Consider the following 14105-nt stretch of genomic DNA (forward strand, 5'->3'; position numbering starts at 1 on the left):
AGAACTCTCCCGCAGTTCTGTAAAAAAGATTAAGTTTTAATTGCACTATACACACAAAGACAAAGCTGGAAGAGGAATTTGCTGCAAATCTGCATTTTCGTAATTTCTCATTTAAGCATAGGCAGTTTTTAGCTAGTCTTGAAAACTTCAGCTTTCAAAGAAACAAATACATACTTTTTAATTTTAATATATTAAACTAAATGTTTCATTTTAACCCCTCCCAAAACACACACATACACAAATTCATTCTTCCTTGGGGCCACATTCTGATACTTTTGCTGAATAACACCGAAAGCCATCTATCCATCTAAAGTTCTCACCGAGCAAGCTGCTTTCTTATATGATGGTACAAGAAGATTATTCCTGAATCCGACCATCTCTTCTTCAAATTTTATTAATGTAGGATCAAGCCTTACCATCGATGTTTAAAGAAATCCCGTTAATTTAAATGTTTAGCTGGTAATAAAGTCTAGTGTTTTTCAACAGTGCCGAAGTCAGTTGTCGTGGGGGGCTGGAGGTACTCGGTGCCCCCGCAGTCAGTCTAGACGTTATCGTCTGTATTGAGGTGCAGTTCGGGGCGCCTCTGTTGTTGGCAACGTACAAATACAAAGTCTCAATGGTGATATCACCTCAACAGCAATGGGAAAAGAGAAGTGGCCCAAACCTGAGATTTTCTGCACACTCCATCATATGCGGTGGCTGTGCATATTCCATATATAGAAGGAAAGTGCGCACGATACTTGATACTTTAGGTGTCCTAAAAGTAGATTTATCTTCAGCCTTTACTCTCCACCAAATACGCATCTGAAAAGCCTATTGTTTTCCCTGTAAAAGGTAATTTCCCTATGGAAAACTTCTAACTGAGCGGAGTTTAGAGCAGTTTCAGGGTTGTTTCCCATCGCCGTAAATCTGACCATAGGGGTCTCTTGAAAGAAAATTGCTAAGAATTTCCAACTGGACTATGTAATCACAGCGCCTGGTATCAAGAGGAGGGGGAGTGACATGAAACCACTGACTTGTGACATACATTCCTCAGCAACAGCAGCTGCTGCCTAATGACAGCTAATAAAGGGAATCTTCCCTTGACAGAGCTGCATGCCTGCAGTGGGACTGGAATGTGCCCCAGATAAATCCACTGATAACCTAGGAAGCAGAGATTACACCCAAAGAGTATAAAAGACAAGCTTTGGAAGAGAGAGGATAGGACAAGGAAGAGAGAGACCTGAAGAGACATCTCAGAAGAAACAGCTTGAACTTCTCTATTCCCAACGAACCCAGTGCCATGGACACTAAAGGCTCATTTTCCTGTGGCTTCCTCTTGCTGCTGCTCATCCAGCTCCAGTCCAGCAGAGCCAACCCTATCTACAGCTTCAGCCCTGCCAAAGAACTGGCCAGCATGGAGGTGAGGACTCTTCTTTTGCAAGGTTAAACTTTTGGGGTGCTTAGCGGAGTGTGAGGTGGTGTTTCTGCCTTTCTTTTGTGCAATCGGATAGCCACATCAGCGATCGCATGCTGGGGGACAAAGTCTCAGATCTTCACAGGGTTCAAAGAAGCTCTATAGAGTGATATCCTCCAGTGCTGGGTTCACCTGAGCTCCTGGGTAGCAGCGGGAAACAAAATTCTGATGTTGTGGGATGTCAACTTTGGGTTTTTGGTTCTTTTTCTTTTAAACATCCACCTTTCTGGGAGCAAAGTCCCAGAGAGGGAACAAATCATCACAGTAGCTCTATAAGAACAAATAGAAAACTTTCAGGTGGGCTACTGTTTATCCCACTAAACGGCAGGAACGGCGAAGCGGGACAGCCATACGGCTCTAGCTTTGTGGATTTAAGAGAACTAACTGCATGTGGATGGGAGATGAGGAGGTAAAGCGGAGCACCTAAAGTCAAACTTTTAGAAAAGTTGCTAGAGGAATAGTATGACCATATAGAGTGACTCACCCAGAAAAGCTTCTAGAGCTATGAAATTACCACATGTGTATTTTAATGAATGATAGACAACATCCATTGTTGCAGCACAATACAAGCTTAAGACTAAGTCTTGCAAGATGAAATCTGAAAGCTCAAACTTTTCCTTGGACTGGTACCAGTGATCAGCTTCTTGCGGCATCTGACCCTGAGAACAAACTCCCTAAGACGATTAGAACAGCATCAGCCAAATCTAAAACTGCCCCATGTCTCTAGGCTTTTTCTAGCATTCCAGCAGCTAGCTGAGAAGTGTGGCTTCCAAACACACTCACTGTCAAGCAAGCTGTAAGGCTTGCTCCTCTTCACTCTGCTTCTAGAGATGGACAATTAGATTCCTCTACTTGGTTGAGCGGTACTTGAGGAGGTTATCTGATTCCTGCTGCACAAAGCTTTAAAAATTATACAGAATGGTACCCCGGAAGAAGTCACGTAGCAGACATAAATTTAGCATACAGGTATTTTCAGGGAGATGCATGTTATCTTAAAGAGCAGCAATCCTGTAACTCCTCGGGCACAGGTTAGTGAAAACACAAAGGGCTTCTCCAAGTGACATCCAGTGAAATAACCAAGGGTAACAAGCCAGCAGATTATCTTAGCCAAAAAAAAAAAAAAAAAGAAAAGAAAGCCAACTGCTGGCAAGCAGCATTGCAGGCAACTTCGGAGAACATGGGAGTGACTATGGATTCAGAGGTACTTTGAGACAGTGTACCATTGGTGGGTTCAGTAGTATCTCCCCATGTAACTCAGACCTTGCTTCTTTCCTCTGCCGAGAGCTCTTTTAACCTTGCCAGTAAGATATACTTCTGTGGCAAGCAGCTTCAATCAGCTCTCAGCTAGAGCTATCCATAGATGGAATTAATGTGAACAGGGATTTACTGCAGAGGGCAGAGCTCAAGTACCACCAGCACCCCAGGATCCAACCTGACAGTCTCCCTAAGGGTGCCTATGGGACCATTAATGAATGCAGAATTGGATGACTGAAGAGCCAGCAAATGACCACAGAACTATGAGTTTCATTAAATTAATCCTTCTCTTGTAGGCTCTGCTGGAGAGACTGGAGGATAAGTTTGCAATGATTGAAGCCCTGGAGTCCAATCCTGACCTGCAAGAGCCCAAAACCCAAGAGGAGATTCCACAAGAACTCATAGATGACAGCGATGACCAGAAGGCTGAACCCAGGCTAGGACCCAGCACCCCACTGTCCTACAGGGACCCCTTCCTCAAGAGACTGAGGGGGCTGCAGATGCCCAGGATGATGAGAGATTCTGGCTGCTTTGGGAGGAGAATTGATAGAATCGGCTCCCTGAGTGGAATGGGTTGCAATGGTGAGTCCCACCTACGCCATTTTGCTGAACAGAACAGCCTGCAGCTGTGGCATGCGGCAAAGGAGGAGCAGGTTCTCATTTAAGTCTTTAATAAGACACAGTTTGAGAAAGGAATTCGTTTTAGTCTAATATTTAAGCTAGTATTGGTTTTTCAAAAGAAATCCCATGTCTATTGATGAGGTAGGTAAAAGCACTGCTGATAATGGTGGCATATAGTGAGAGAGAAACACATTCTAGTAACATTTATTTCATGTTTGGCTTGCAGGCTCCAGGAAGAATTAGGACAACTTCCCATACTCTACTCTGAAGAATGCTTTACAGTACCAGTTCCTCCCAAGATGAAAGCCGGATGCTTTCTAAACTCTTCAACAGAAAGTTATTCCTATTCCTATTTTTATTTATTTATTTATTTATTTATTCGATGTTTTTTAAAGAATATTTCTTACTCTAGCACCAAGAGACCATCTTTAAATAAAACTAACACATTAGACATCTATGCTGGACCTCTCTCCTGTCTGTTGCATTAAAATTTCTTGTATTTTCCTAAAGTCAAAAGCCTATGTTTTATTGGTACTCTGGTACCCACAAGGCTGGATCGATCTTACACAAGACCATGAAAGTACGAACTTGGTAAAAACGAAAATGAGTTTTTCCACTAGAGTTTTTCCCTCTGCACCAAGAAATTATAACAGATTAGCAGGGAAAAAAAGCATGCTCAACATTAAAAGACCAACACAAGTCCTTCTATAGACAGGGTTTCAGTAACAAGAGAGTCCTTTTGCTGGTATAGATTATTGAGTCAAGGGAACTGGCACTCCACTGCCACAAATCCCTCATGTAAGCAAAATTTACATGAAAAGAAATAAGAAAAATCATAACACTCCACAAGTCACAAGATAACCAGAGGGAGGAAAGGGAATTAATTGTATATGCTTTCTAGCACCCACCAAATAAAGGTTACGAGCATCAACAGAAAGATACATGATTAACTGTGTCTTGTCTCACTCTGCATGTGGCCAAGGTGCTGATCCCCAGTGTTTTGTGATGGATCCTCAATGGGCTTGAATCCTATCACAGTATTTCTCGTGTGAGGGCAGGTGGGATCACTCCAATTACAAAGCAGCTTGTATATAACATTTATCACTTTCTGGGAATGGTCCCTCATAAAGTTGTTCTAAACATGGCTAATGGGACCACTGCAAGTCTGGTAAAAGTTTCATTTAAGCCTTTGTAGCTAGTTTTCACACCGATGATTGGAATTTAGCCCAAAGAACATTCCCCCCCCCCCCCCCCCCCAATAGGGTTATATTGCCAGGACCACATTCAGATAGCACCTCAAGGACCAAATAGTTTGGACTGCCAAGTCACCCACAGCAATAGCATTGAGCCCAGGCTCAACGCAACTGTCCTGTGATTGCACATACCGCTGGAAACTGCGTTATTTTGATCATCTAATTCTGGGTCTTGTTCCCAGCATCCAGTACTTGAGCACCCCGGAAAGCTCATTCAGGGCCTAAGAACACAGCAGCACCGGGATGGGCTCAGCTGCAGAAATCTAATTCTGACTTTGCTTATGCACATGCACATTGGGAAAGGAACGATACTTGGTGAAGATCAGGTACCTGGAGGCAAGATGTGCCAGAGCTGTGACAGTTGCTGACAACAGCTGTCAGAAACCATAGCTACAGTGAAACTGTAAGTTTGAGTGCTGAATGGCACAGCACTCCTGCACATGCCTGTTTACAGCGAGGGCTGCTATACCACTTTAATAGGGCTTATGTCACACATCACATTTCTGACAAGCTGCTCTCCCAGTCACTGCCTGTACTGCCGACACGACCTCTGAGAGGTACCTGCATGCTCCCTGCCATGCTGGGCCTTGTGATTCTTCCCTAGGGAAGAAGAGCAGAAGCTTACCTTGAGGGAATAATTTTGCTCCAGTCTGATGGGAAAACACCTAGTGCAATACAATCACGTCAGAGCCTCTCCTTCAAGCAGCACCAGCCAAAGATAAAATACTCCGTGCAATAGTGCCCAAGTAGGCTTCCCTGGCAGGAGAACTGATTCCCAGGTCAAGACTCCCAGCAGCCACGAGACATCTCTGCAGTGAAAAGCTACAGTGACTTTGCATTTATTCAGGCGGTTTCACAAATCAAGGTGGTGTGAATTCACCCCTTGGGAAACTTTTGTGGGGTCAATAGGGCTTTGTCTTCTCAAACAGGCTTTCCAAACACCCCTGCAGCCACCTGTTTCCCGCTGCAGCATGACAGCAACATGCAGGTGGATCCCTGCGCACTAGCAACAGGCAACAGCCTGACTTCGCAAGGAAAGTAAAAACAATCCTCCTACTCTAACAATAATATCCCTTGCTGGAGCTGAATTTTACCCAGTCAAGCAAAACCTGCATAGACACATCAAGACTCTGTAAATTGTCCCTCCCTGTCAGCCCCGCAAGGCACAAAACACTAATGAGTTCAGTGGAATGTGCTAAAAATGGCAAGAAGAGTTGGCGCTGCCTGACCTAAAGCCAGGTGGGTCCAGTATTAACAGCAAGCCAGTTCCCGGTGGAACAAGTCTGTATTGGCTTGCAGACAGTATGTTAATAGACCCTGTGGTCTGGAAGAACCTAATTGAGAGTAGGCAATCTAGGAAAAAAAGCATCTCCATGGCTGGATTTTTACTGCTACTCCCATAAACACACTGAGCTGTAAAGCTCCCCCAGGGAAATCTCACAGTCAGGTCAGAATAGGACTGCACACAGAAACAAGCACTTGGAAAAGCTGAATGAGAGAACTTAGCACTGATCAACTCTCCAGATAAAGAGCATCACCCCCAAGGACAAGCAAAGCTACCACTGTTGCTGTGAGAGCTGGATCACAGAGAGCAGGGAACAGTCAGTCCCAAACACGCCAAAAAAAGCAGCCCACTGCTTATGGGGAGAGCAAGGAAATCTGAAAGCTAAATGTTTCTCTAGAGGTGTATTGCTTGCTTTCTAAAGAGGGTACGGAAAGACTGTGGCCAAGATGGTGTATTCAGAAAACATAAAAGGCTCCACTATGAACTTGCTTTCAGCAAGGCCAGGAATTTCAACCTGTGGATGCAGAAATGAAGGATCCTGGAGCGAGCTAGCAAGTGAATTAATTTATTATCTGTTTCATAGAGCAGCCACATACACTGTGACCCAGCAGTATTAATGGCAAGTGCCACTGCGCTGTCCTTCACTGAAGGTCAGCAGGCTGACCTTTACAGCAGGGGAAGGAGAGAGGCACAAGCAGTTACCACAGCATTACACATTCATGCTCTACCTTACTTTGCAGGAACTTGGACTTGTGTTCATGGCTCAAAGATTAAAATGACATTCCTATAATCCCATATACACTTCAGGTGCTAAATTGACAGCCTTTTATTTCGTCTGCCGCTGCGGTCACTGCAGTGGATTGGCACACCTGCACGTTATCCATGAAAGGTTGCAGGTATTCCTTTTAATTAGGCCCTGCTCTCTTCCAGCAGTAGCCAGCTCTGCACAGGCCCACAGCAAAACATGAGGTAGATTGCTTCAGGTTTGTACTGGATCTGCCTTTGGCACCGGTAAATTTTGGAAACTAATCCTGGTAGAAATTTTTGGGGGAAAATATGGGACCGGACTAGAGGAGAAACAAGCAGTACCAGGCATTTGTGAGGGCACGAACTGAAGATTAACATCTTCCTACTAAGTCTTCACACCTATCTGATACATCTCAAACCTTCTAGAGTAACTTACTCTAGGGGAAGGTAAAGTTGGTGACATGTGTCAATAATAGTGCAGAGTTTTGCTTTAGGAACTGTGCTGTGAGTCAGCCCGAAGACAGGGAATCAGTGTAGCTTGTAATTGTAAATAATTCAGAAACATTCTAAACACAGGATGCCTTTGAGACAAAGCTATCCCTGGAAAGCAAGAGCTGACATCAAAAACAGCTAATGCAGATTAGGTTCCAAGCAACAATTCAGCACTGAGCACGGGGCAGGATGCTGAAATCCTGCCCTCCTCTACCCTGTTAGGCATCAGAGTGCATTATAAACCTCAATCAACCCCCCACAACATAGCACCTAGGATGTATCCAAGTGCTATTATGCTTATTGTGTGAAGGAAGAAATATCCCAGTGAGATCAGAGAAGGACCAGGCTAACACCCTCCACCCAGCTCTAATGCCATTTGCCACCTCCTGCAATGCAAGACTTCATACTCACTTCCTAATAGCTTCTGGCAGTAACCCTGACTGACAGTGCATAATTCAGCAGCTTTCTTTCCTTTGAACTTTGGAATACAGTAATTACACTAGCATGCTTCATGCACACTGTAAGGCATGAGCCTCATTTGGAAAAGTGGTTTGGTTGGCGTGGGGTTTTTTTTTTTTTTCATATTAGATTTGAGGGTTTCTTTCCCCCTCAGACACTTGCACTATCCCTTTCCACCTTCCCACTAGATGAAATGTTTCACTGAAATCCCAGTCTGCAAGCAAGAATGCCAGGAGGAGCTGTCACCGCTGCTTTGTTTCCCTAAGAAATCATATGTGAAGTATAGGGCACACATCGTCAGCTGCTGCTGGGAAGAGTAGAGCTGTGCCAGTTTACATAACAATCTGGCCATATCCAGCTTGCTTGATTTACTTTCACTGAAGCTTGGCCCTCAAAGGCCTTTACTGATTGAAACCTGCTTGATGAGTGTGCCCCAGTCATCCCAAGGAGCAACTCTTTACAGACGCTAGGACAGCGGCACCATGCCCAAAGACAGAAGCTACCAGCAGCATGGTCATACAGTTCAGAACTTAGCAGAAAGCTTGTTGACAACTCTGCTGTGTTGAGAACAGCCTCCCCCTGAGTCTCCCGCATGCATACCTGGAGGCACAGCTACCATTAGATGGCTGACACCCAGTAGTCCAACACTTGTCTCAATTTTCACACCAAAGAAGGAAGAGTCCAGAGGCATTGCTGAGAGATAAAGGAAGAGGAATCTTTTCTGGTGCTTTTCTCACACCTTTGAAGTGTGAAACATCTTGAAATGAATCAAGAACATTCCTTGCAGCCAGATATCCCTGTGCTGTCATACCCTGCTGGAGCTGAACCATTGCCACTCAGTGACAGCTGCTATGGATGAATAACTTTAAAGGGAATCTTCTGCTGGCTCCAATCCCCAAAATCCTTCACCAGAACAAGTGATAGAATGCAGAGGGCTTTGTTCTTTGAGTCTTATTCCTGCCATCATTGCAAGTATAAAGAGTAGTCTCAAGATCAGTCTTACAGTGAGGAGAAGGAAAACACCAGAGTGAAACAAAAAGGCAGGAAGAAACCTTAAGACCACAGGATGGGCTCTTGTACCTCACTGCTGGCAACCAGAAACAGCTGCTGCCTTTGGTCCTTTTCATTGATTGCTTGTAATAGTCTGAGGCCAGCCTCCCAACATCCTATCTGCACAAAGCAAATGAGTACAATTGGGGTTCCTAATTCGAAGAATCCCAAGAACATCAATTCCCCTCTCAACAGTACAATTTGCCCTTTGTAAACAGAAGGTTTTACCATGCCTATATTTTGTTTTCCTAGCAGCGATTCTATTGCTGAGGTATATGCTGCCACAAAAACAAAAAAAAAAAAAGAGACAAAAAAAACCCCAAAAGTCTTACAATTGTAATCACAGACTGGGGCCTTTTATGTGGGAAGGAATGAAGGAGGATTTGTAAGACCTTCCCTCTACCTTCCCATCTCCCAAATGCTCTCTTGTAAAACCAGCAGAATCCTGTATAAAAAAATAAGCTGATTTGGGAGGAGGGAAAGTTGTCAGAAAACAGAAGGTAGTGAGCAGGCAGCTAGAGTCAGACCTGATATGCTGTGAATTGAGAAGAAGCAAAAGATAAAATCAATATGTAAAGTCAGCCATCCCACAGAGATATTCTCTAGTATAAGCATGAAGGAGCTGCTGTGGGAGTCAGCAAGTCTTTCAGCGTTGTCCTGTCTTTTGTGTTAGTCATGAGTTTTTCAACACAGTATTGTTTTCTATGTTCATCTACGCAAATTGGTATGTATGGGTTCCAGTCTCCTGCTCTTAGATGCTTAAGAATCACTAAAATGTGCGTTAAACCATACATAACCCCTACAGCAACTCATGACTTTATTTCTGCAGTTTTGAAACAGCACCCTGATTTGAAAGGGACATCCTGATCACTTTTAAACAGTGATCTCAATGTCTAAACCTCACAAACTAATACCCCTCACTTCCCAGATGGTGGTGGAACTCACTGCCATCTCATTCCAGCTACGAACAAGTTTTTTTCACACACTGTATTTGAAAAGCTACAGCGGGTGCTGGAGAGGCTGAGTGTATCCCACTGCCACCAAAGAGCGCTTCAGCACCCTGGACAAGAAGAGCAGCTTCATTCTCTCATCCGACACACAAGCACAGTCAAAGCTCAGGGCAGCTATTCTCTGCTTCTCCCTGTGTGTGCTGCATGAAACACACCTGTATGTGTATGCACACATGCTAAAGTAGCCAGCTTGTATCCTGCCAGTAAAGTAAAGAACAGAAAAAAAAAAAAAAATCTCACTGAATAGTACTAAATTCTTCTGCTAGATACACAGTTACAGGTACAGGGATCAGGACAAGTGGTTGGATTTAATGAGTTTATAAACCACGGTAGAAAGGGATTTTAATCTACACATGAAGTTTGTTGCTTTAGGCATAAGTAGGTTACACAGCTTTTCTAGTAATGACTTCCATCATCCATGATAAAATGCAAGACAAACCACCACTTATAACTGGATTTGAGCCCTCCCTCTTCAGACGAGAAACTTCACTGCTTTTACTCTCCACAAAAGGAGTCACCTTGCATATAATCTTGATGCCCAAAGCAGCCCTAAAGCTGACCAAGGATCTAACCAAGGGTCTGGTACCTGCATCAGTCCAGCTCTCTGCTTTAGTAGGTCTGGCTGCAGCGAAGTTGCAAACACCAAATTGTCAAGCTGTGTCTGTAAGCATGCACAGACACACCCCTCCCACCCCTTTTTTTTCGGGGGTGGGAGGTGGGAAAGTAGACAAAAACCAGTCTATTTCCTTCTTTACTGTTATGCTGAAGTGGCAGGTGATGTACCTCAATTTTAGAAAGGAAATGATTCTCTCATTCCCTTCTACATTACTGCATTTATGACTGAAGGCAGTAGGAGAGCTGAAGCAGAATTCCCCCCACGCTTTTCTCCTGATAACTCTCTTCTATCCTGATTCCTTGCTAGGAGCACAGCTTAAGACCATCAAGGGACTTCTTATTTAGCTCCCCAACCCAGATTTTCCACCATCCCATCCCAACAGATGCTTTCATCTATTTCATGCTGTCCCTGTCATTACATACACACCAAGAGAAAGATTGAGGGCAGGAGCCAGACAAGCTGCTGGCTGACTTCATATTAGAGTGCATCAGAGAGCTATGATGTGCATGCTGTGCAACACAGATACCTGATCCAGAAAAACAGCACAAACATGGAAAGGCAGAGAGCTTTTGGGTTAGATACTTCTACAGTGCCCAAAGATTGTACTTGCCCACACTTCTGGCCTATAAGCATGTGATAAATGATCAAAAACTGTCACAACTTCTTCTCTGTAAAGTAGATAGGATAAAGAGGAAAGATAGGCACAAACTAAATAAAAGCTAGAGTGACATTAAGATTTTTCACATCCTGGAGAAGCCATCTGTAAAACAAGAGGTGCAACACTGCACTCTAAATATCTTTCATTCACTTACTGGGAGAAAGGTGGAAAGCAAGAGTTCTCAGGTAAGAAAAGCAGCACTGGCCTCTAGCACAATGTGCACAATTTAGCTCCTTATGATTCATATGGTAATTCCCTCCTTTTAAACAGCTGTTGTGAGAAAACACGGGATTAGAGTGGTCAACCTAAAGGATTACACTAACTCCTCTCTGCCCAGCCTCAGAGCATCTTCTGCACAAACTATTCGATCCAGACAGCTCATAAATAGCAACGACTCATCCACCTCAAATCATGTTCTTGGATATTGCCATGTTCTACCAGTTTTATTATAATAAAGGGCAAAAATAAGACAATACTAGAAACATCAAAAGGCCTTGAAAGTGCTGAAGGAGACACACAAACATTTTACTCTCAGACATGTTATGGTTACATGAATACTTCCCAAGTGCCATAGTTCAAATAAAAATATATTCATACAAATTTAAAAAAAATACAATTTATATACACCGTGGAATTAGCTTACATCATTTCATAACAAAAAACAGTGCAAAAAAACAAATGGAAAGGTAAGTCGCTACCATTGGAATGGCTCACAGTAAGTTAACAATTCAAAACTGCATAATTAACACTGCACAGGAAACCGTGAGGCAGGGGAGAATGCCCCATACTACCCCCTAACTTTTGCCATCGATACTAATCCAGTTCTTGGTTACTATTCCTTTAGTGTTGCTCTGAGTAAAAGGTTACAGGCACCTATGTTAGAAGTAAGTTTCTTGGTAAATCACTAAGCAGCCAGAGCCAGAGTAGAAGCAGTTAGTGTGCTGTTAGAAAGGAATTAAGTGATTAAAGTGTGAGAACAAGACTGATTCAACAGAAGCCTCTTGGCATCAGTCCTCAGCAGAAGGGAAATCTTGCATCCCCAAACGTCACGTGAACTTGTAATTCCCTTTCTGCAAGCTACATAACAGTGATTGCACACTGACATTTCCCTTTAGAGCAGCTTACGGGGTCACCCACCAGCCTTATTTAAAACTTCTTTACTGAAAGAGTCAAAGGGGGGAGTTTTCCAGCTAAAACGTTTGAATAAGATAATGCATAGGCAGAGCAGACAGTGCTGACAGCTGGCTGAAGGCAAGTGGCCTTCTCATGGGGAAGAGCAGCTGGTGCTCAGACAAACCTTGACAAGATTTTTCAGCCTGTCTTGTCCGGATTGCCTAACTCCAGGCCCCAGTAGTGACGACAAGACATCCTGCAGCAAAATATACTGCTGCAGTTTGTGTACAGAAATAAAACAGGACGAGACCAGCTCAAGGCAAACGATCTAAGGAGCCCTATTCATGTGCAGGAAGAGAAGGAACCTTCCACACACAATCACTCAACATGAGCAAGAGAAAAAAGATTTATTTTTCTTGACAGGTGCTCTGACAGTATGGGATTGCTAATTCCACATTAGAGTGATCTGAAATCCCATCAAAACAGGATTCCTGTGATTTGAAACTGCCCACAACCACAAATCCTTTGAATGAAAGGTAGGTTAACACAAGCATTTTTCAGACCTACAGTCCAGCTTTAGGGAGTGCAAAAGGGTGCTGGAAATTGGGATAGCTTAGTGCAAGACAAGAGCTCAGGAAACACAGGCATTTTGGAAATCATCTGCAAAGACTATCCAGAGAGAACAAACATCCTTACACTACTTACAGGGAAACAACTTGCAAGTCAAGAGCGGTAGCCAATGCCAATTTAACTGCTCTAAGGAACGTGCCTCACCTGTCCCAGCTAAAGAGTCCAGGTTGAAGGCACAAGATGGATACTGGCTGTAGGAAAACACTTTTGTTTTACTCTTGGAGGTTTAAGAGCTTGCATACATTATCTGAAATTGAGCTAGGATATTCAGAAACCAGAAAAACTATTTTAGTGGAGGACACAAGAGCTGTTGCTGCCAGTTCCACAGTAAGAAAGGAGAAAGAATGAACATTATTCCCTGCTCTTTAGATAGGTCACTTCCCAAGCAGCCCTGGAGAGCAGCCATGGTTAACAAAAGGTGCTGGGATACACACACCTTCCTTTGCAACAACTGCCATTGCATGTACTACAGCCCACTCTCCTTTGTGGAAATGGTATAAATTCATTCTTGAAAACAAAGATCTGCCCTTCCTCTGTTAGTAAGGCAGCAGGTGGGAAAGAACACTAAGAGAAAAAAAAAGGCCTCCACATGTCAATAGAGGGGAATAAAAATCTTAAAGAAAAACCTAAGCACTTACAAACAGCTTTGCTAAAACCAAGCTTTCCAGCTGAGCCATGCCATGCATTGTATGACAAGGACCAGTTCTACTCTAAAACTTGGCATCAGGAACCACTTGTAAGACCAAGTTTTCTCTCATCTGCTGGACAAAATTCAAGAGCCTCCCATGATTCAGCTGTCTCTATTGCAAGCACAGCCAGAGAATACATCTGCCCACCACCTATCTGCACTGCCAAGACAGTCTATGAGTTCCAGTGACTTAGAGACCTACATCAAGACCATGGCTGGTGCCCTGGGCACAAACCCTAACCCTAACCCTAACTGTAGCAGAGCTCAGCAGCCAGCAGTTTGCAGAGCAGTGCCCTGGACCAGTCAGCTTCCACAAAGTCAGTCAAAAGAGGCTGCTTTAACAGAGTTAGTGTTTAGACGCATGTAAGGAAAGGGCAGAACTTCTTCAGGCTTAGTCAGGAAAATCTTCAGCATAGATGAGTTTCTAAATTCAGGAAATACAGTAATGTCTGATTTCCTTCTGCCACAACTCTAATCTAGCTAGCTCCTTATGGCAGATAACAGGTTAACTGGAGCTCTCAGAGGCTGTGCAGAAGCTTTTCTGGGATACATTCCCCATGTTACTTGGGCCAGTCTCTTGGCTGAGAGAATGCTCTGTGCTTTATCAAGCCAATCAGCCCTGCAAGCCCCTGGAGGCACAATGCTGGCTTCCCACTGAGGGTTATCTGTATGCAAAACTCAGGAGGGCAGGTGCCTGCTGGACCAATACAGGTGCTGGCCAGGATGGTACCTGCTAAAGCAGTGAACTGGCTGCAACTGGCTTCTAAGTGCTG

The 14105-nt window shown here is 43.8% G+C and overlaps 1 protein-coding gene across 1 annotated transcript; it reads left to right on the forward strand.

Moving 5' to 3' along the window:
• Nucleotides 1-1282: 1282 nt before the first annotated feature.
• On the forward strand, nucleotides 1283-3375 carry LOC309680017 (natriuretic peptides A; the record flags this gene model as incomplete). The annotated part of the gene is made up of 2 exons (XM_082493502.1): nucleotides 1283-1402; nucleotides 3007-3375. 2 exons carry the CDS (start codon nucleotides 1283-1285, stop codon nucleotides 3373-3375), a joined length of 489 nt encoding a protein of 162 aa, XP_082349628.1.
• Between the last annotated feature and the right edge of the window lie 10730 nt (nucleotides 3376-14105).

This window comes from Vanellus vanellus (assembly GCF_965231255.1).
Source record: "Vanellus vanellus genome assembly, chromosome: 20".
Lineage (NCBI taxonomy): Eukaryota > Metazoa > Chordata > Aves > Charadriiformes > Charadriidae > Vanellus > Vanellus vanellus.